This window comes from Ptychodera flava, chromosome 8 (genome assembly GCF_041260155.1).
Source record: "Ptychodera flava strain L36383 chromosome 8, AS_Pfla_20210202, whole genome shotgun sequence".
NCBI classification, from domain to species: domain Eukaryota; kingdom Metazoa; phylum Hemichordata; class Enteropneusta; family Ptychoderidae; genus Ptychodera; species Ptychodera flava.
The window spans coordinates 8,913,491-8,937,960 of record NC_091935.1 but is presented as its reverse complement, the minus strand read 5'-3'; the positions used below and the strand labels follow the sequence as shown (position 1 = coordinate 8,937,960).

At 38.0% G+C, this 24,470-nt stretch overlaps 1 protein-coding gene across 1 annotated transcript; it reads right to left on the bottom strand.

Moving 5' to 3' along the window:
- Positions 1–891: 891 nt before the first annotated feature.
- On the bottom strand, positions 892–23,342 carry LOC139139497 (VWFA and cache domain-containing protein 1-like). The gene is made up of 26 exons (XM_070708410.1): positions 23,259–23,342; positions 19,225–19,315; positions 19,105–19,123; positions 18,300–18,406; positions 17,379–17,526; positions 16,238–16,382; positions 15,605–15,740; positions 14,962–15,051; positions 14,466–14,603; positions 13,865–13,971; positions 13,426–13,558; positions 12,928–13,077; positions 12,427–12,550; positions 11,583–11,761; positions 11,051–11,140; positions 10,478–10,620; positions 9,685–9,866; positions 9,093–9,203; positions 8,424–8,546; positions 8,052–8,151; positions 7,435–7,686; positions 6,998–7,113; positions 6,436–6,552; positions 6,072–6,214; positions 5,502–5,732; positions 892–4,976 (listed from the first exon to the last, which is right to left on the bottom strand). The coding sequence occupies exons 1-26, from the start codon at positions 23,340–23,342 to the stop codon at positions 4,855–4,857; spliced, it is 3,381 nt and encodes a 1,126-aa protein (XP_070564511.1). The 3' UTR covers positions 892–4,854.
- Positions 23,343–24,470: the final 1,128 nt, after the last annotated feature.

The following is a 24,470-nucleotide window of genomic DNA, read 5'->3' as shown; positions in this document are numbered from 1 at the left end:
TAGCTCTGCGGAGCAGGGCAGTGTTACTGGCTATCGAACAAGATTCAAAATGGCGGACGCGAAATGGTCCCCTCGCACAGAGAGAGAAATCCGAACTTTGCACAAGTCTAAAAACGCACCTTAGCACATTGTGTATCTAAAACAGCCAATTTTTAATTTAAAATCGTGATCGATCCTAGTTTTCGAGCACGCTCATCTTGTTTGTGCCAGCCCACTATGATATGTAGATTTTGATTGGTTAGAACATGTAAAAACACAAAGCAGTTTCTTGATTGGCTTAAAAAAGAAACCAATGATAATTGTATTTTGAAGCTGTTATTCCTGCTATCAGAATCTTTCTGAGCAGAAAAGATAGTTTCAGAATATGTCACTGTACTTTATTTTAGTTATGGAAAACTTTTCTATTATTGAAGGACATTGTATTTCTCACATTGATAATCAGTTCCAGAGCTGAACGTTCAACCACTTGTGCTTTTTCCGTCTTTTGGTGTAGTCTCTCGCACATATGACAATGGGGGAATCACAACCAAAAGCAATCTCATGTTCCAGTGCATATAGTAATACTTATTTATGCAATGTGTATCGATGTTATTAATGTATTCGGGATGAGGCTATACTAATTCATTATTCGTAATAAATATTTATACAGTGTGGCACCATGCATTTTAAAGATAAGGCACAGATAGAATCCAAATTTTCAGTAGTCATAGCAACTGAAAAGGCTTTTGAATCAGCATTGTGGTACTTGGATAAAGGCCTGGACTTGGTCTCGTGTATGAAGGAAATTTCGAATGCAGGCATGACAAAATGTCGGGCAAAGTTTTTTGAATGCTGCTTGGTGAAAGTACATGCACAATCACACAGAAAGAGAGATACTATACAGCACACTAATTTCACATTATACTGTCTTTATTACAAAACAAATCAAACTGACGGGTTTTTTATTTGTCTTTTTTGTGTTTCAGTAAAAAATGTAATTATTTAAGTACATACACTGGAGAAATATAGAGGTATGCTTGGGAAAACTATTAAGTAACATATCTCCAAAAAAACAAGTATTCACAATGTGTTCGGCTACAGTTTAACAACTATCCAGAGGGCAACACTGCCCTCTGGAGGCTAGTTCTATCCAGCTATAGGGTTCTATGAATTACCCATAATGCTTCACTGGTATGTACAAATTTCATTGCTAAGACAAAATTTAGGTGGGTTTGACATTGTAGAAAGCAACACCTGAGACCTTAAAAAAGTTACAATCAGACCAAAAACTAAACAACTTTGAAACAGATAGTACACAGAAAACAAAGAGTAAGGTAAGATTTTTGGCGGAAAAAAAACAAGACGCAAAATTTACAGGCCAGTAACATGTCATGGTTATATCTTGCTAGCACTAACTTGCAACAAAACTAGGAACTCAACTATTGTCAACAAGGCAGCCATATTGCGCACAACTCTATGTTTGGCAACAGATAGAAAACGTCTACTTTGGTGCGATGGTATAATGAATACATACAAAGAATGAAAATAGACTGGCTAAAATACTGTGTTCTAAAGGCAAAGTGTGAAGAAATGCTCAATGGTTACACAAACTGCTTTGAGTATATTTACACAAATATTGGAACATGAACTTGACTTTTCTTAGGTTGATGAAAACTAAAACAAGAGCATAACCCTGTTCTCCCCATTTTTCCTGAATACAGGTTCAACTTCACCATTGGATACATTAGAGCTATACCAAAATTGGGTGGTGACAGAGTGGCTGTTGGACCACCTGGCAAGACTGAGTATATGAAAACAATGTTACTCCTGATAATAGTCTATCTGACCAAGGTGTAATGACAGGAGAATGAACTTGGTTGATTTTTAGGGGACAAAAGTGAAATTGAGGTACGTATGTGGAACATCTTATCTGAACAGGATTGACGTGTGAAAACCAGATTTTGCATGCACAGTATCTAAATTAACTTGCAATGTCATAGAATGTTCTTATGATTTGCTTCAGGACACCTGGTATTAAAACACGGCAAAATATTTGAAGAAAGACGTTTGTGGCCCAACATTGAGCTTGTCATACCAAGTTCCTATTGGCAGGGCAATAAATACACATTGGTTTATGCATCTCTGATAAATCTTGTGAAAGAAAGAATCGTAAGGCTGAGCAAATATAGCTGGCATTTGGTTATCTGCAACACTTATAAACAAGAACCACGGTAAATCAAAATGTTTCCAAACTACGACTTAACTCCTTATTCTTTAAAGTACACTCTTGACGTTGTCTTTCAGAACTGGTACCAATAACCCTTGCACCACAATGGTTTGGCCCAAACCCCATTGTTTTATACAATGCATTGAGACCTCGGGGGGAGGACAAGGTTTGTATTGGTACACTGATGATGCTAGACCCTGGACCAGTGTATTCACACACACCCTGAAAGATGGGTGTATTGGACTGCCACACATTGTGAATGGTGAAGCAAATCAACAAGTGGAAGTTACACCAAATGATGAAAACACAACACAATATCTGTAGTTATGGAAACCTCTACATAGGTGGGTTTTGATGAGGAAATCTACAACTGATACACTTCAACTGGCAACATTAACTGTGTCTATCCTTCACAGATATATCATGGAACCCCGGGTCTACTGAGTAATAGACACTGATTACTTGGTGTAAGTTTCTGTGTGTGTGCGTGTGTGTGTCTGTGTGTGTGTGTTAGTATTAATTTGAGTTGTCTGGTCACATCTATTGCTTCTTTTCTTACAGAGAACAAAACCATGCATTTTGTCAAGGAAAATACTTAGGACTTTGAAAACATGACTTTGTTGCGCTGGGAATAGTTGAATGCCAATGACAAACAACCATGAAGGGTTTAGTTTCATTTTTTAGCGAAAAGTGACCTACCATGGAACCAGTTTGTCCATCTTACTCCCTAGGGTAAGGAGCATACAAAAGATTGAATGCAAGACTGAAGACAAACAACGGACCAAATCATGCATCAAATAACCTTCTTGATCACACTTGTACGTCCATCTGACCTATTTTTTGTTTTTTTCGTTCAGAAATGTTTGTACCTTTAAAATCAGTACAGACCTCCCATCATGGCTGGTATACGTTCTCACGTTACAGCAGGTTGAGGACTTGGCCAGAAATGCAGCATGTACTCTGGGCTTTTTAAAAAACAAAAGCACTGTCAAGGTTTACCATTGAGGGCATGCTTTTTGTGGCCAGACAAAACTAATACTACATTTCCCACTGATATCTTTTGCTTTGCAGAAGTCATTCTCTATGCAAATTTTTTTGGCATAATATTTCTACAAAGCACAGAAAAGAATAATTTACACGGAAAAAGCTAAACCCTGATTTTCAAATTTGAAGATTTTGAGCGCAAACCTCATTAAGCTGCATCTTGTGGCAAATAAATAATATTTTCATGGGGGAAAAAATCTTGAGTTGTTGCAAATTTTTAGCAAAAGCAAAAAAAGTGGCCATTTAAATTGGGATATCCCTAACCAGGAATACATATCATAACATTTACAATAGACAGAGATTTTAAAACAGATATGATTATTTGATGGAAAATGCAGAAAAAGTGATGAGGTTTTTCTTAAAATCTATCAAAGAAATATGGTACAAACAGTTGGCTAGCTAGCTTGCTAAAGAGTGGATAAAAACGCAGTCATAAAAAGTAAAATGAAGCCGTGACAGGGAACGCCTACTAAGAATTAGAATTTATATGTGTGTTAAGCACTCAGCACGCCGCTGTATCTTTTTTGTTAAAAAATCTTTTTGTGATTGTTCTTAACAAACTGATAAAAATCCTTGGCTTGCTAAAACTAATAGGAGTTCTGATTGCGGGCAACAGGAACATTGCATAAATAGTCTAAAAAATAAACTATCATCTACCTGTGTTATTTTTTTTTTTTTTGTTTTCGGGGAAAAAAATCTACCCTGCAGTATAAAAAATGTTTCAATATCTCCATATACACTATCATAATATTTACATTTCATAATGAATCTCTGTACGTATATTTTGTTTTTTATATAAATATGGAAAGCTGGATGGAAATGTGGGAGTCGAACATTATACGGTGAGTGAATTTTTTGAGGAGCAGTTAGTTCCAAACTGGCCTGAAGTGGCTTTGACCGGGTGAAAAGCAACTCGAATGAGCATGCGTAACCTCTCTTGGGACTTGTCAGAATCTGTGGATGGTAGATTTTAGTAGAGTTTGATTGCATGCCTGCTTGACCTATGATATATGTTTGTTTCGAAGCTAAACTATACAGGATTGAATTTCAAAGTCTGTCATTATGAGCATGCACCATACAACAACCATGTTAGGGAGCAGAAATGTGACTTGTAATACGAGTTAAAATCGGGGATAAACCAATGTATGAAACATTGGAGGTTTCTTAGAATCATAGATGTTTGGCAATTTGTTGGTAATACCATGGTAAATAGTTCTCATAGCGCAAACTGAGCACCATGTGGCCATAACGCTTTGCTCAACCCAGTCAAAACCAGCTCACAGGTATATCACATTGGGTGAAAAAATTACAAGAATACGGATTTGTCTTGGCTGCATTGTAATAGTTTCGGGCAATCTATGAAAACTGTTCTTGTCTCAATTTCATCCAAACCTCACAAATTTGTATTTTTTCTCTCTCTATAATCTGGTGTATCCGTTAACATGATGTGTCCACCATGTGTACTTGTACAGGCGCCTGGAGCTGGTGACACGCGGCGGCTGATGTGGTAGACAACACCGTCTGCGGTGGTGGTTGCGGGTCAATTAAACTTTTCTCAACAGACAGTGGTTCGGGTTCAACGTATTCGCTGTCTTCATGCGGCGTCATGGTGCTGTAACCATGGTCACTTTCCGCGCCCCCCCGCCCCGCCACATCCTGGCATTTTGACGTCTGTGTTCATGGTGGGGCGCATGCTCTATGGTGGCAATGATTATATTTGTGTGACCTGCAGGGAAGTATAGAGGAGAAAATATAACAATAGGGATCAGAAGTTCTCTTCAACAATGATGTACGCAGTTCCAATAGCATAACATAAATAGTGCTGATGAGTATGGCATCTTGCGTGCAACATTTGTTGCTGTCAACAGAAATTCAAAACAAACTTGTCGCTTTTTGTGATTTTGCCGATTACTTAAGTTTGTCACTGAAAGTCAGGTATCGTGATTTTAGAGGTTTCAATAACACCATTGGTGGCAAAAGAGCACCATTTCTGCCAGTCTTGTTTTGTGATTTCTGATACTCTGTAAAATAAAAGATCCTCTGTTTTAAGTCTGCTGCCTAGCAGAGAAATCTTACGTGCTGTCTGTGAACTGTGATATGCTTCAAAAGCTGTAGCATTGCTGTAAATGTGATAATGGTGGAACTTTTTGCATGTACAGGACCCTGCAGAGCTGACTTTCTTTAAGTAAAAGATTTTTACAGAGGGTCTCCTAATGACAGAACTCTAAGAAAACACATCAATTCTTCTCACCTGCTCCGTGATCTTCATTAGGGTCATCATCTTGGTCTCGCTCATTGTCCAAATGTGACATTCTCACCGAGGTCTCCGGAGTGTGCGAGAACTCCTGTCTTCTAAGTCTTTGCACATGCTGTCTGTACACGTACATGATGAGGGCTAGCACGAGAATACATCCCATAATACCTCCCGCCACTGGCCCCACGGGGGCGCTCTGTATCACTGGTGGCAGGGCCTCTTCCGCTGCTGCTGGACAAAGACACAGGGTATTAGATGTTGTGTGAGTGTGGATGGTAATAGTCTTCCTACCCATTTCTCTGGCAATAGATCTAACCATGTCCACAACGAACAATCAGATCGTTCCAAACTTTGATGATAACAGGGGTGAGATAAAAGATTCTACACCAAACAATGAACTACACATTTGAGAAATGTCACGTAATGGAGTTTCGCCCTTCTTAGCGCCCTCTATTGATGACCCTTTGCACAATTTGTCTTCTGTACAACACCAGCAGAGTGCAGGTCATTCATCGCTCTATCACCTCTATAACGACACGTACAATAGAATGACTATTGATGGCTTACCTATCTGGTCTGCATATGGGGTGTAAGCACCCACAACACCACCAAAACACACTCTCTGAGTGGCACAATACGGCTTGCTTAGCGATGTCTTTCTGTCTTTGTCTATCTCACACCACTCGCAATCTAACACTCCAAAACATTCACTGTAAAAACAAATGTATAATCAGTAATGTACTTAAAATATGAATTCAAAGATATGTCAATTTTCTAATTCATGGTCCTTTAATACTGGCTTTATTAAATATTGATACATAGCTCTCAGAATCCTTTGGTGTACATATCTGTACCTTTTATGGGAGAACTGGTGGCAATACCTGTCTACTTTCCTCTAATCGGTAAAATAGGTGATGTATAGAATTCTTACCTTTTGCTTTTTCTTTCGTGGCATTTTGGATCAAAGCACTGGGGCAACCCACTGACCATCTCAGGGTCAAGTTCCGGTAATTTCACAGGTTCTGGTGGTATGGCACAGCTTGGGTTCCTGCAGAGAGAAGACAAGTCCAATGTCATTATTATTGTTTCATGGCACCAGTGACCATGTTTCACACTCTATATACAGCCAACTTGTCAATCCCTGGTTTTTGTATTCATAGATCACACTGTCTCAAAACTCCAAATCACTTCATTGCATTATCTCAAGAATCAATTGATTGTCAGGATAAATCTGAGAGTACTAAAGACCCATAAAAAAATTCTGCATGTTCAAAAACAACTATGATTGAAAAAAAAAGGTTTTGTACATCAACAACAAGCTATACTTTCTGAATTTTAATTTCAATTTACAAACAGACTCATCGGCCGTATCAATGAATGGGAACTGATGGAAAAATTACTGATTCAAAAAGTCTTAGAGAAAGTTTTGAACGATTGTGTTTAAGCATAATCTGTGAGTTTCACACCACTCTTCATAACAGAATTAGACTGACCTTTCTTCATGGTCTTTGAGGTCACCGTTACACTGATCCATTTCCAGGGAACACTCACACGGACATTCACACTCTGTCTGTTCCATTCTGTGACAGTTCAGGCACAGACGATCAACCTGAGGAAAAACACAACAAACAAGAACATCCATTATGACGGATCATAATACATATAACAATTTTCAACATGAAATTCAAATACAATGACTCATCATTGGCAGCATCAAATGTTATATCTTCATGATTTTCAAATGAGACCATATGATATGATATTTTCATGATTTTCAAATGACAAAAATTCCTTTGAAGTTCATGTTTTGAAGTCTCACTGTCTAACTAATCACATGTCCCCTTAACAGACAGTTCACCAATCATTTGCCAGTTCAGACAATTCAAATAAGAACATCTGCTAACAAAAAGGTATCCCCTTCAACACTTACCATACTACATGGACAGAAAGCAGTGATATCTTCACAGGTCTGATTGACAACACCAAGGAACGAGTTTGTATCGGGGATGTGAGTGATCTCGTACTTGGAGCAGTGCTCTCCATGGACTAAGTTTGTGAGGATACCGTTGAAAGAAGAGTTGAACTGGTAGAATCTCTGCACAGTCCTGTCATTGTATCCATTACAAAGCTTCTTACGAACAAATCCAGCATGGTTCAGAATATCATTAGCAACAAGTGGTTCCTGCAACGAAACCATACATGTTTTAGGTCAGTATTTTGATCTGTACAGCCCTATTTCGTAGCGTAGGAAGTTTACCTTTGCAATACAAAATCATAAAGTTGTATCAAAGTTCGATCCAACCACAGTACTGAAATTCAAAAAAAAAGCCCAGTTAATAATGTGCAAACCTGTAAGTATCACCAAAAGTCCTAAATGGACTAATCCAGAACAGTCATACTTGAATATTTAATTTAAATCCATGAATGAACAAATTTGTTGCATGAACATTAAGTTGTATTGCACTGTCAAAATGCATAAATATAAATGCCTAAAAAACCCCACAGCACATTTTACGTAAGACTTATATCAATTATTATATGCCGTACCTTGTGTGTGATGTGGGTCTGTTCAGCAGGTCCTTTGCCAGCGGGCTCTATCAGACCAGAATGGGCTATCAGGTATCCCTTGTCATCAAGTATAAAACACCTGTTGTGAAGGACAATGGTAAATTTTATGTCAGCCTGGGGAGGACAGCGCCACCTAGTGGCATGGATGCACATACCTAGCATATTAGGTCACAGAAATGAAAGGACTTGTCCGGATGTCTGCAATGTTACCGCTGGGAAATTCAAATTGAGCAAATGCACATGGGATTTAGCAGAGCCTTATTTGACAAACATGAAACTATGACTGGATTGACACGGAAGATGTCCTGGTAAAAGCAGAGAGCAGATTTTGACACAGGTGAGCTGACTTACCTGATGTTTTCTTCAGTACACACTGGGAAGAGTTCCGTCATCAGTTTATAGAAGTACCTGATGGTGAAGTCGATACCCATCACAGAGACTACGCGGTCTTCACTGGAATGTCTCTGATCAGACCTGGAAGAGAGAATATGAGAGAGATTGTTTGTGTATTTTATCTAAATCAATCGCTAACCTAGTTTTAATGTTGCTGGCAAGTACATTTGGGTATCAGTTGAAGTCCTGTGCAGTGCAATCTAAGAAGATGACTGACTATCAATACACTAAAAAGAGTAAGGTGTTTTATTATACACTATGTATTGAGAAACAAGCATTTGCAAATCTGGAAAAGCAACTTTTTTTCTGAAATCTGTTACTTGAACTGCAGGAATACATACAATTTACAAATATCTATAGCTGTTGCTATATGTGCGTGTTTCAGATAACAGTTGTCAGAATGGACAGTTGCATTTTTCCACTCTCTTTAAAATGTGATCATCACCTAAAAAATAGAATGCTGCAAACACTTACAAGCCTAGCTTGCAAAATTTACACAGAGACCAAGAATGAGGACACATTGGTTTGGTAGTACAGTCTTGGAAATGCATTGAAAGACCATCTTAGAGTCATTCTGCTTTTTGTGTGAGTGCATCATGGGATTTTTAAAGTTGAAAGGTCACTTACCTCCCTTCAAAAACACTGTGACTAAGGGTCACAATGTAACCAGCACCTCCAATGTCTAAGTACGGTGCAGATAGTGTGACTTGACCAGGGTTGTCCATCGCTCTAGTGTACCTGTGATATGAAGAAAACCACAGTAAGATCAATGAAAGGCATCTTAGAATGCTAGCATTAAAAACATCATTTTATTATAAATCATTTTTCAGTAGAGAATGCCCTTGAAATTGAGCAAAAACTTATTACACTTCTGCTTCTTATAAACTAGAAATTTACTAATTTGAAATTTGACAATTGTTTTCATTCTCAGCGATAGTAAGATTTCCTCTGTCCCATACGTCTCTGGTGTTCTCCTGACAATCAAACTATTTGAAGCATGAATGGTGATTTCTGTAGCAAACATTGTTCACATTTCCTGAAATCCACTTCCTTTTTGTGAAATTTACCTAGCTTAGAATCTCCAGTCTTACTCAGAAATGTTTTGATATTTATTGATGTGTAAACTGATAAGCAAAACATGAATAAAATTCCTATGCAAGTCAAGAAAGAAAGACTCGATGTGAAATAGTGTACAAGTTCATGTCCAAAGGTAACTCACCAAGCTTGTTTGGTTGGATCCATACTCTTATCCATGTAGGTACCAGGGTAAATTCTATAAACACCATTGGTTGTGGCAATGTACCTTCTCACAATGTAATCTCTGTTGTCACTACTCTCCGCCTGGTTTTTCCAATGTTTGTCAATTCCACTAGTTGCAGCGACATCATTCTTTATGGCAGGCTATCAAGAGAATTCAATACAAAAATTATGTGTTTTAGTTACGTTTTCTTCATCAGTATGACCCTTTACTACCATGGTTTGGCCCAATTTATTGTAATCCATGGTGATTGTGGACCTGATTGCATGGAATTAGAGGTGAACAGTGTAGACCACGGTACATCCAGGTTTAAATTTGGTCATCTTTGTGGATGTCAACTTATTGCAGAAGACTTGATGTACCATGCAATAGCATTCACTGTCCTACGTCAATACCAAAATTTAGTACAATTACCCCTACCTCCCTTTACTGATGTCCAAGTTTGCTATTAAGACAATAAGGCTTTACAACAGTTTTGAGGAGAATGGGTAAAATAGCTATATTTCACTTGTCAACCCCCCTTTCCTCTGATCCAACCCTACACATTCAAAACACTGGGATGAAGTATCCATTGTGTGCTAGAGGGAGAAGGAGATGTCAAATAACAAGGGGAATTGGAAAGGATTGTTTTCAACACTGTTTGCAGAAGGCACTCAAGTAAAGATTACCAATTTTGTCTAGATGTGGAGTAGCCATGCGCATGATGCTTGTTACTGTTCACTATTGTCATGGGGATGAGAGTAATATTCCATACCTTGAGTCCAGGATTGACGATGAGTCTGGTGTTGTCATTGAGATATGCCATGTAATGCTGTACCATTCTTTTAGTCTCGTCTTGACTCAGATGTTCAAACGGTGCCGTGAAACTTCCAGCTGACAACATCATTGTGTTGGATTCTGAAATAGAAAATGGCAGCACACAATATTGTATCAGCCTTTGTGACATGTACTATGTATCCTTTTTTCTTCTGTACAGAACATTTCTTGATTTTCTCAAAATAACTGGACTCATGAAGGAATACATCAATTGGGAATGTAGCAAAAATGATAGGTATAATTCTGCATTTGCATTCTATCATGAACTCTGGATAACTAGTCTTCATTGTCTCACACGGCCCATATGTATGAAAAGACTGACTGTGCAAAAACATGTCTGTCTGAGCTCAAAAACGAAGGGTCTGTGATCAATATATCATGTGAACTAATATCAAAACAGAATATGCAAATTTTAATGTCAATCATCATGCACTCTTTGAAACAGAATAACAGATGTCTTTAGGAAAGTCAATTGGACAAAACAAGAAGACACCAGGATTTAACGACCTACCTTTGGTGGCAAGTTGTTTAAGATGCATACACTGTGATTCAGTAGGCAGGGCATCTAGTCTGTGATAGACCACTTTATCATCAGTTGGTACTGAAAAGATGAACGCAGAAAAATCATTGATGATGGTTACACATGGTAAATACTCATCTCGAAAGTAAATAAGTAAAGCAGTCAGTTATGTTATGGACACTATATGACATGTTTGCAGGACAGGTGACAAGAACTGGTGATGCAAATGTTGCCATGTAACATGCTAATTTGCTTCTGTAATTCAAAGTGGATGGGGTTCTTGCATTGATTTCCTGACCAATCGGTCCAACAGATTTTATTGATTCAAGCAAATGATCAAATGAAACATAACCAGTACATCACTTTTACAAGTTCAATGTCGCTGTGCTAAGACTCTGTGCTTCAGTGCAGCCTTTTCTGATTGTTGTTTCAAAAATGACCAGACCAAAGGCTTGCATGAATTTCCATGTACAACACATACAGTATTGCCAATATCACAGTGAAAGGAGAGACCCATACTTACCATTGATGTGTCTGAGGTGTTTCATATCAAAGTCCTGTTCTACCAAGACAATACACACAGAGTAGTGAGTGCCGTCAATCTTCCTCCATGTGTACAGTGCCAGTGTAGTGTCTTTACCCTTCTTCTGTGTCAAGGTGGCATTGCTTGGTACCTCTAACATCATGCTATCACTCTCTCCACTGCAACAGACAAGATGAAACAGGCATCAATTGTGGGAATATCATCACAAAGCCTAATGCTAATCATTTACCTTTCTTCATCTGTTTGTGCATCCCTTTTCTTGGTTCAGGCAGAATGCATGTGAGGGATAGATGTGAAGACTCTTATATTCCTATAGTTCTTCACTACTCTATACAGCGTGTACAGACTTCTTTTCAAACTGATGTGGAGTACATTTTCCAGTGAAATTGGAAGATTTCATTTTTCAATTAAGTAGACAGAGATCAACAACATTTTGAATTTCTAATATTAGCATTTTAGCTGTGATTTCTTTCACTGATGCAAACGTTATTGAGTCATCCCAATTTTTTTCTTGATTACCATAGAAAACAAATCAAAGTTTCTTTGAGCACAGTAAAAGCAACAAAATTTTTTCAAACTTTCATTTTTGCAGTGCATGGTAGCGTGTGGGAAAGAGTGAGTACCAAGAACAATTTCAGAATGGAGTTTCATGGTGTGGTCACCATACTTTGCTGATGAAGAAATATTCAATGCAGCTTCTGTCAGTGTTACTAAAATTATTATTCAAACATTAACTTGAATCACAAGTCTACTGATGTCTTTCACTGCTATTTAACAACTAAAGTGTATTCCATAATTTGAGACAGGAATCACAGGAACTTACTTCAGCAATGATTGTCGGATTTTGGAAAAGCCTGGCACTTGTTCAAAGTGACTGATGTCCGCATGCATGGGTTGGTAGTTGACAAAACATGGCCTGGGCAGTGTTGGATGCTGAAGTGTGTAACCTGCAAATGTGAAAAAACGAGAGAAAATGGGCATCAGAAGAGACAGTATAATGGCATAGAAGATCATTACTAATTATTTTACCATTTACTCTGAGACTGAGAGTGTCATGAAATAATTGAAGGTTGCCTTTAATAATGCTGCATGACAATTATTGTATACGTGACTTATTTTACTTCAAATTTAACATGAGTAAGCTACAGAACAAATTCCCTGTTATTTAATTCACCAGGTATTTACTTATGTACATGTGCATTTGTAATCATTTTTTATAGATGCTGATGTCTGAAATAATATTTATGATAATAATGATGACATGAAAATTAGCTGTATATCTCTCTATGACAGTAATGTTCTTTCATCAAAAGACAACGCGTACCTTGATTGTCAATCATGAAGGCATAGGACAGCTCTCCCTCTTCAAAGTAGGTCACGTCTTCAAGTACGTCACCCATGTTCAGGTCCACACCCACGATTCCAAGGAGACGGTTGTTATAGTAACAGGTTTGTGTGATTGTCATGATCAGGCCTGATGTGGTAAGAATGCAAACGACAGATGGTATCAACCATTTTGCAGCATTTTGGCTAACGTTTAGCGTGCAAGATCGGGTAAATTATGTATAATACTGCAGTATGCACTCACTTTACGGGATACTCTTGATAAAGGAAAATAATGTACGCGACCCTGTTCAGATTATGTCAATAACTAATTCCAAGTAAGTATATACATCTTCATTTCATGCAGTCAAATGAACTGTGTTTTTGAGAGAAAGTGTATACGTGTATATGCATTTTTGTTCCACTCAGTCAACTGGACTGTTTCTTTGAGAGAAGACACACATTCAGGGTACAGTTTTCTTTGCGTCAGTCGGCTTACCTTTGCCAATGTTATCCATGTATGGTAGCGTAAAAACAGGCTCTGTACTCATGTTATTTGGTAAGATTGAGTAAAATCTCCCCACAGTGGATGGTAAGTTACTGATGATGTTTAATACCGTCATGATTCCTTTCTGTAAGACATAACAATATCATTTTTTTTAGCTTCAAAGTTAAACTATTGAGTTGATTCACGTGAACATTTTCTTTTCACAGATTTTATTTGAGCTAGTGAGACCCATACAAACTTGTCATCTTCAATAACTACTTTAACTTTACGTAATACCTTGTTGTTTTTGTGCTGAAAAGCAGCAGATATTTCAGGCATTTGGTACAAATTAATTGAACATTTCTGCAAATACACTTCACTGCTTTGATATTGACATGACTCATTCCCTACTCATTCAATGTTTCAAGTCTGTGCACTGACATATGCTTACCTTCCGCGGCATTGTTTCAAGTTGTGATGGAATCACCTGGTACTTGTCACTGTTCTGTTCTGCCATGTCACGCAGAAACGCCAGCTCATCCAATCCCGTCTTACCATCTGTTATGAAATTGAACAACAGAACAATAATGAAACACCGTCATAAACTGTAACTGTCTCGAGTGTCAAATCCTGCACATTTTTGAGCTTGTTTGAAAGAAATTATTTGCAAAATTGGACCCGTATGCCATCTCTGTTTCTTGGAACACTAGGTCAGTAAAACACTGTCAAAAACACAAAATCTAAATATGATATCTACTGCATTGAGTTGAAAAAGCTGGATACCGGTTATACTATACACTTACCTACATATATACATACATATCGCGACGGAAATACCCAAGTGTATTTTGTGTTTACATATCTTAATCATTGTTTTCAACTTTGGGATTATACTACAACTTTGAAGTTACATACTGCACTCACAGCTTGGATGACCTTGCACTTGGATGGACATTTTAGGTACCAAAGTTATTTTCAGTAGTCTGCTGTTCAAATCAATTAAAAACATTTGATTTCAAAAATGTTAATGTTTATATGGGACTTGGACTTACCCTCTACTAATGCATATGTCATGATGATCACTTTGTTATTCAACTTGGCATTCTCATCAACGATAGTGTTCATGACAGTTTTCACTTCTTCAGACCCTGATGTGTGTCCTGAGCTGATGTACAAGATCATCAACGCATCTGTAAAGGGAAAACAAGAAAACTTTGTGAATAAGGTGGTGTCGGGACCAATTTAAATATGTAATTTACAGAGCTCTGTATATTTCTCATTTGACCTAGATAATCCGACATCAACGATTCACTTGACATGTACATCAGGGTATTCTAGCATATAATACTTCAAGATCAACTTGTGATAAAGTTATTACCCTGACTAAATCCCACTTTGTTTAAGTACACTGAAATATCATCCATTGCATAAGAGGTATGACATGGCAGATACAGTCTGTGTAATATCGACATACTTTTCTATGCTTTCTACAAATAAACATCTGACTCAGTGCATCAGTAAAAGCCGAAAAATTTGTTGTGGACGTACCTGTGTTCAAGGCATTGTTGCCGCGTGTCTTGATGGAATTCTTCATCAAGGTGAATGTGTGGAGGATTGCCTGAGTGTGATTGGTGGCGCCTGTGATGATAGAAGTTATACATAAGTGGTTTGCATGCACTACTGTATCAAGAAAGCAAGATTGTCTGTTCTGAGGCTGGATCATGAAGAGCGCCCTCAAACGATAATGGTCAGTCTATGCTGTGCATTACAATGAAAGTCTCTCGCGAAGGGGAGGATAGAATCTGGTGTTTTAAGCGAAGGACATAGCAAGAGTTATTCACTCTTCATCATGACAGGATGCAGCATTTAAACTCAAGCTGTACACTGGGATTTGTTCAGCACACATTTTAGCCTCTTTCAGTGTATATATCCTATTGATCAGTAAAGGATTGGTTTCATCCGTGTAGCTTTGATCAATTTGCACTGTGACCACCGATTTGTATTCTTGATTTTGAAAGAGAATGGTTGAAAGTTTGAGCAAGTAAGTCTTTCATTTTCGAGGTGTAAACAACCTTAAATAGTCCAATTCTGCCATTCATAAAATGGAGGTACAGAAAGGCATTATAGTGAAAATTTTTCTGCAGTGTTTCAACGGTATCTAAATTTTCTTCCTTTGGACATCATTACTTACCACTGTCCTTTTTGATTGTCTGTATAAATGTGCTGAGTTGTCGCTTTGTCTCTAGCGTGGCCGGCGCAAGCTGATTTGCGTAACAGTTATCGTCTTTGCAGGTATGTATGTTTGATGCTATGCTCAGAACACCAATCTACGGAAATAAATATCACATGACACCTTGTTATATTCTCTAATATCTTAGCTGGATGAAATCTTTGAAACAAAATTTGAAGAGAGGAGGACTTATCCACAGATAGATTGTCTACATCAATTTTTTTTGCTACTTTTCATCAAACAGCCTCTGGGTTGCTAAATGTAATTTACGACATTTGATGAAATATTTCAAATCATAGTTTTTCAGGCAATAGCAAAAAATCTGCCCTATGAGTTGACTTGATGTTGAACAGAGTTTGGGTTCACTGAATTTCAAGTGCGGTACCATCTCTAGTACAACATTATGTGTAAGAGAATCCCCTCAAGGTGCAGATTTTCATCACCTGTGCACCGTTGGAAGGACAAATTACAGGCATGCAAGACTCCAGGAAAATCAACCATGTGCCCAATTCATGCCAGGAAGGAACCCTGTTAACAAAACCTATTTATTCGTTGAAAAACACGTATGGTGCATGACTGACACGCTGTACTCACCCTGTCTCTCTCTGACAGCGTGTCCAGAGCAATCCCAGCAGCCCTTTTGGCAATATTAAGTAGATCATCGCTGACCTCTGACCCCCTATCAACCAGAATCACTAAATGCTTTGTTTGGGGTCTCACTGTAGATGCATATATTGACCTAGATGAATACAGAAACACATTTTAATTTTGAAAACCAACAACACTGATTAAACTTTCTATTAGTTTACGAAAGCAAAAAGCATGATAAGTGCCAAAAACTGTCTGTCTTTTGAGTGTGGCTTTCCTCATTTAATCATACGCATACACAACAACAATTTGTCCAAAGCTGAACCTCACAACTGCTACAACTGCCTATTACTGCAATGAACCGTTTCTGGAGGCAAGTGGACACAATCACTTGTTATCACAAAAGTTGATCTTTGAGTGTGATACGTGCTGACACTTTGACATAATGATTATCAAAAACTTGTGTCAGAACCAAATATAGCATTGCGTGGGCTGCATCACCTGACACCCTGAGGTCAAAGGGCGCCCTCAATAGGTTAGCATGGCCTCGCCATTGTCCCTTCCACACAAGAACAGAGCATACATATATTTGTTGTAACTATATCTTCACCCAGTTAATTTAACATTCAAAACCCCTAGATACTAGCAATATCTCATATGCACCCTTTATGAACACAGATTAATATCTCTTTAATTTCTGTAAAATGCAATTTCACGTATGACAGAAATTTGAAAGTGTTTAAGTATTAAACATGATTTAAAATTCATTTATTCATTCTATGATGAATGAATAAATTTTTAAGTATTAAACATGATTTAAAATTTATTTATTCATTCAATGAAGCAATAATCAAAATAGGGTGGCTGGAAAATTACTTGATGAGATATCCACTCCTGGGTGTGAGTGAAGTAATGAAAGATACAGTGCTTAGCAGAATTTCACAACACCTGGGGTTCAAGTAGAGCCAGAAATTCACCATTCTCTGATCATGAATACTGTATCCTAGCCACTGTACTATCTCAGAAACATTTAGAAGTCACAGAATGGGCTGTTACTACTCTTGCACATTGTGAAAAAAAGAACTCACGAAGTGAAAGTCATTGATAGGAGAAAAACTGTGAAAAGATTTGTTGAGTGTTGACTTACTTGCTCCTGGCATCCAGATCTTCTCCGCATGAGACGCTGATGTCGGCGTTGTTGAAATTTGTGGCAGGGTAGATGTTATGCACTCCCTCCTCAGCACTGAAATACTGCCACTTCAACGACGGGAAATCTCGTAAATTACTGGCAAAAACTAGGTGAGAAAAAGAACATAGAAAAACTGAAGACATCCAATAAGGTTCAATTTGGTACAGATGGTTTCCAATTGGCCAATGGTATGTTTGAACAATGATCCTCTGTAGGACTGTGCAGCATGGGTAATTACAGACCACTGTTGACTTTTAAGTTTTGCTGAGCAAGACACTATAATACATCAAAAACAAAGGCATACACATACTAAAGCATATCAAACTGCAAATGGCAAAATTTTGGCTTAATTTTTGGACAAATTGCAATGTTTCCAGGTAAATGATTGGCTGATCATACGACAACAGTCAATGTTTTCTTGGACACAGCAAATGGCAGAGGCTGACATAAAAGCTCAGCTCAGCCTTCATGAGTCTGAAAAAGTCACATCAAAACAGAGAGTCATGCGCAAACTGATTAATAAATTGACTCTCCAGATTTTTTTGAGAATCTTCAACTGTCACCAATTCCTTTACTTTGACGGATTGAGAATCAGGAAAACTGACTCACAAAATTCCACTTTCAGTATGTTTCCAGTATGTACACTCAAATTTCATTATAACGCTACTCATGTAGACCGACATTGTTGACTTCCTTTGTTTTTTGTTTTTGTTCAGTTTGTTGTGAAGCTTGACTGAACAGTAAAGATCACAGGTCAATGATGGTGAGAGCAAAAGTGCTGATTGGTTGAAACATGTCACATGACTACTCTCTCTGTATAGCAACACAGTAGCCCATGTGACACAGCTTCCTTGCATCTTTGCCAGCAAATATTCTTACCTTGGGTGAGATTTTTTCCTGGATTAAATACAACTGACGGAGCGACCGGCGACAGTCGGTCGCATACGTGATTCCTTGATATATTGCTTTGAAACGCACTATCATATCTGAAAGAAAACGACAAAATTGCTAAGAAACCTTTCTTGTTACATTTCATGCCAACCAATCTTGGAGTCCAAATGATCTGATGTAGATAGGTACCACTATGCAGCATTTCAATTTTCCATATAAGAAATATTGGAAAATACGATGTACATTCATTTGCAGATCAGTACTTGTGTCTAATTCCATTTCATCACTTCACAGTCATGCTATATCACTTTACAATACACATAAATGAGGACAGACACTAAGGATGTCTTCAATCTTTAAGATCTTGGAATATTCTTTGCATCAATTTCGGATAGTATTAAAACTGCCTAAAGCCAGCCCTGTATCATCAATCTGTGTAACATGTGAAATTTCTCTTGAATTATAGAATTTTGAGTTACAGGAACATCAAACTTAAATGGTGTAGCAGATAGACCGGAGATGAAGCGGTTTAGCTGAGACAGGAAGAAATATGGCTACTACAAAATGCAGTATCGAGTCGAGCATTCTTTTGTAGATGGCACGAAAAACCACTGTTCAAAACATGTTGGAACGCAGAATTTGTTGACAGAGTTTGAGGAATACCTTGCAGGCAGACAATCAAAGGCCTGTCTCTTTACAATCAAAAATTTGCCTCAGAACTAGTATGGTTTCATTTCATTGAAAACACACCCTAGACATACGGGACATATCATCACCAGAAGTGTACACTCACTTTGATATATCACTGGCATCTGACAACAGTCATATCGGCCACTGAGCGGCGTATTCCTGTGTATTTTATATAACTCTTCCACGGTGGCTTTGTTAGTGGATAAAACTCTTAAATAATGACTAAATTTAGTGCGGACCCTCCTGGCTAGCTGTTGGATCTGCTGCTCCTCGTTGGGCGCTCTGTCCACATACAGCAGAGAGTCGTAAATTGCCTGAAGGGGGGGGAAAAAAAAAAGGAGAAAAAACATCAGAAAGAAGTGCATGACACTCAACGCAGACTGAATGTCTGCAGGTACAAATTAAATTATACAGCTTTGACTGAACGAGTGGGAACTGTAGACATGTTGACCGGTAAAACAGTTCTTCAACAGGCACAATCAACACACTTTAGACTCGGAGAGCATTTTTTCTAAAGTGATTAGAATTTTAACACACCCTTCAACGTCAAAATCATGTATGAACATTTGTTACTGTTAACAGAGGGAGAGAGTTGAAGATGTTGAAAACATCAAGACAAGATATATAAACCAGTCGAGACCAGTTTTTTCGGAACGACAAAATCATAAATACATCGCATTCAGAGACAGAAGATGGCAAAAACAGTACATGTTGAACAGCTTCAGTCATTTGTTATAGCTACAAGACCGATAACTGTACACCACATGATTAAGCTCTATGCAAATATTTACTGAAATAGAATTGCAAATTCATCATTCTTCGCACTCGTTTCCGTGTCAGCAAGTTTACAACATCGCATACTTTTTTTTTTTTTTTTTTTTAAATTTTACAACATCGCATACTTAACAGCGCAAGCATAAGCGTGAGAACTACATCCTTCGCTCGTGACTCTGTCGTTCTCGGATCGCTACAACTGGTTGGTAATTGAAGCATGTAGGAAGTCAGTGTAGATTTGGACACAATAATGACCTATTTATCGAGAAACTCAACAAAAGAAGTCTAAATAACGCTTCTTTTGATTTTGTGGCCGCAGGTTACAAGTCTGTCATAAAAGTGTCAAGGCGTTTGTTTTTATTAAAAAAAGTTTACAGCCAAGAAAATGCTGAAGGCACGATTGTGGACTTTAGAAAATCACGGTTTTCACAACTCAGGTAAACTATCTCATACACACAGGAATGGTAAAAATGCAGGCGAGGGTAACATGAAACTGGTGTTTATTGTATCAGTTCATACACACTGCGCTCCTGCTGCTGAAACTTATGGCTGTATGTTGTGGATGGCAACTCCCGTAAGCTAAATCTTCTTTGTGGCAAGGTTTAGAGAATGTACATGTAGGTTGGTTCAATGCCATTGCCCTCAACGCTATGGATTATGAGAGAGGGTGACAACATGTGAGGAAGGAGGAGGGAAATGGGGGGACTTAGGATGACATACATTCTATAATCAATCTGTGCTACCGGCGACCTGTAGTGATGTAATTTTTGAAAAGATATGATATCTAGGTACACTTTAAAAACGGTGATATATGTAATCTTGGAGTGAACACAAATACAGTAACTTCCAGTATTTCTAATCTAAATCGAAATGTTAGCAGAAATTCAGATGCCCTGATGCACAGTTGAACACAGTCTAAACAGGAATCGTCCTATTCTGTTTCGCACAGCCCCATCTCTATACCTTTAGGCATTTGTAATTTGACAGAAAAAAAAAAACATGCATCGTCTCGATTTCCCTCACAGAAAGAGCAAAGTGATCAACTGGTTCCAGCGAGGGTCTTGTAAAGTACCACTCCTGACAAATTGCATCTAAGGTTTTCTTTCACATCACCTCCTGAAAATCTTACAATCTGCATACATGTTAGTGTTAAAGCAGAGAGGCATCCTCTGTGAAAACAACATCCATTGCTGCATAACAATCCCACACACTCCTCCCATGGTAGTCTCTGTGACTGAGCGTATCACCTTAGGTATGAGGAATTTAATATCTTGGTGATAGCTGCCTCCAAGGCCAATGCTGTTTAGACACCGACTCGTTGTATTTTATCACTGAAGAATTGTCCTCCCTTTTCGCCTGTAAGCTTTGGCATCTGCCGAGGTATCTAACGTCTAAGATTTCATGTTTGCCGATAAAACCTTTACTAAAACCAGTTTATTACAGTCCGTATTACTGCGGTTTTTATGGCACACCTACATACATGTAAGCACAAAGCCAAAAACATCGGCAGCTTGGAGGCTGGGTGAGGTGGGGTTTGGAAAATCTGATGTGGTTTTAGTGTCAATCTCAATTTTGATGTTTGGTCACCTGACAGCGTCCACAAAGGAAACATTACTTCTGTCACACTAGTGGATAAAAAAACACAGCACGGCACAAAGACACAACCCAAAGAAGGGCATATACATATATGATGTCTTTCTTTTCATGGCATTCCACCTACCCATTATCTGAACTCATAAAATATCTGTGCCAAACATAAAAATTTCACTATCTTTTCACAGAAGGAAGTATTGCCCAACATCAAACGGAATCACCAAATGTCGGCTGCCTTTGAAACGGATGACGAATTCAGTATATATTTTTAAAACTCTAATACTGTCCTGTTTTCCATTCAGACGCAGGCACAGGCAGTCAGTCGCTATGCTAATTGTTTATACACACAAAATCCCACAAGCTGGGGCGAAATTTCGCCATTGGCGTGTTCATCAGAGTGGAAGTTTCAATCAACCATACACTGCTTGGCGACCAGCACAATGACTGTGATTAAAATTCCCACACAAGCCTCGCTTTCCTTTCCAGTGTCCCCTTCAAAAATTTCAATCTCAGAAATTTTACAGTGATTCTGTTTTCAATGAACGGTTTACAATCACTGTACAAAAAAACCTAGTATACATTTACATCAGGATTCTATGTGACACTTTTTTTACAAATTTGTTGTTGATGTGTCTTTTAGTTTGGACGGTAGTAAAGTATGCAAAGACCTATTTCAAAGACTTGCACATCAGCCATTTCAATAAACTACATGCACAAAAAATCTTCAACTTCAAAGCTGTTGAGAAACTAAAACACACACAAAAATCCATACGTTTAAATGAAACCTTGGAAGAAAGCCGATATTTAGAATTTATAGACTGCAAAACCGACAAGCTTTACGAGGCAAAGTCTGTAATTGAGGGATTTAGCCGACAGCAGAACTGTTATCAGCACTGCAAGTTGATAAATAATTTCTCGATTTGGTAAACACATCTGACTATTGCAGAGATGGCGGCCATATTGGCACGACTATCGTAAGATAGTAAATTCTAAGCTGTAACTTTTTATGAGCTTTGTCATTCTCTGGTCTTAGATCTGATGAATCTATATTCTTACATATATTTTTTTCGGTATTCTCATAAGGCTGATAACAGTTTGCGTCAGCGGCCATCAAATTCCACAATGAAACCGTAAAAGCTTTAGTTAATCACTGATGTGGCCAGCGAATCTGTTGCCTGTTTTCTCAGATATCTGCGGACTCAAACTCCAAATGTGGATTTGTCTGGCATCTCTCAGGTTCAGTAATTGCAGGCTCTGTGTTCGCTGAGTTTGCCGTTTACCAAAATACACCGGAGGAAATTCTAGACTGAGATATGAAAGCAGTCTTGCAAGGGCAACATTTAGATTAGATGTTGCACTGTAGCTGACACAGATCATTGCCGCCAGGTTCATATTCCTTGATACTGCCATTTCCATGTTATTTTGCCATTAGAATTTTTTGGAAAACGCCTCAAAAACAGTCAGTAACACTTCCGCATTGATATTTCACTGCAAGGGTATATATGTCCTTCTTGTTCCATGTTTTGTGAAAATATTTAGTGTGTGTTTCTATCCTATAATATGTACTTGCACTCACTGTACATTAAGGCTCAAAAAAATTCTTGGGAAATTTTACCGGGCAGTCAGAAACCAAAGAAGAAAAAAAAATATTCGTTTGTAGGCAAAACCTAAAAATCTGAGGAAGAAGAAGAAAAAATTTTCTTTTGCAGTCAAATGAAAAACCTTTGGAATGACACTTTGTTCTTTCCAGTCTGATAGAGGGACTGCTTACATTATAACAAGAGCTCTTTGATTACTATACGTGGATGGAAAAAAAGCAATCAGAAAGAAATACGGAGTTGATGTCTTTGTCTTTTACGTTCAGTCTCAGTTTCATCACGTTCTTCTCACCATCCTGTGTTCATCTTGACACTCTCTCGCAGATTCCCTAATCTTTCTCACATCAAGCCTCTCCGAGGAAAATTTGCTCTCCATTGATGTGAGCCGCCAACATCAGAGAACAAAGGCCACACACACACACACACACAAACTAAGTTCCTGACATCTTTTTTTTTGATGAGGTGTGAAGAGCAAATTTGTCAGACATCACCACATATTTCAAAGGTAGCGTCTTCCTGTTGAGAATCTTTCAACGACTGAATCATGACAAAGCTTTCACACAGCTTTGGAAACTAAAGAACGAATCTTAGGTTTTTTCCGTTGAGAGACCAACATTACACTCCACTATCTGTAATTTTTTATGTATTTTCTAGTAATTTGTTGTGTTTTGTGGTATAGTTCCTGCTAAAAACTCACGTTGTAATTCCAACAGTTTAACAATTCAACAAAGTCTATACTTTTATGTAATGTTCAACGTTGTTTTGACAATTAAATGTTATTATTAGTTCTAATCAGAATTCACTCGTCAACAATAACATTGCATGTTGTCCGCACATTACCTTCTGTTGGCAATACTAGTGTTTCATATTTCAACATCCCTTCATATTTCAACATTCTTTCATATTTCAACATCCTTTCATGTGAAGGATAAGAAAACTCTCTTATCTTACAGAATAAAATTAATGAAAATATAAAAAAGTTGCTCCTTATAATGTTGCAACAGTGCGAGGCTGCTTCTCCCTATTGGAGTCCAATGACCAAATGACCTTACTCCTGTAATCTATTAACAATTTTCCAATGCTGATATCATTTGGACGATAAAAAAACGCATGTACACACAGACTTGAATTCAGCTACAGTATACAGCATTTCCTCGATAAACTGCCATATCAGACAATGTTTGACTTCTGGTAATTAAATTAAACGAGGTGAAAGTTGAGAGGTCACAATACATGTCTGTTTTGACCTGCACAAGGTTGACAAAGTTTCATGATGTTAACGTCTCAATATTCTACAACGGTGAGTTGTATTTGATCAGGGATTGCATTAACCCATAACTTGCTTCCAGAACTACTATATTTTCTAAGGGACCCTTAATTTTCCACAAGTAGGGCTTCCATTTGGAGCACTTCCATCTGTCCACAGAGATGAAAAGATTGGAATTTTCTGAAATACCTCATCATATGGACTCGCCTTTATGCCAATCGATTGCTGTGCACGGCT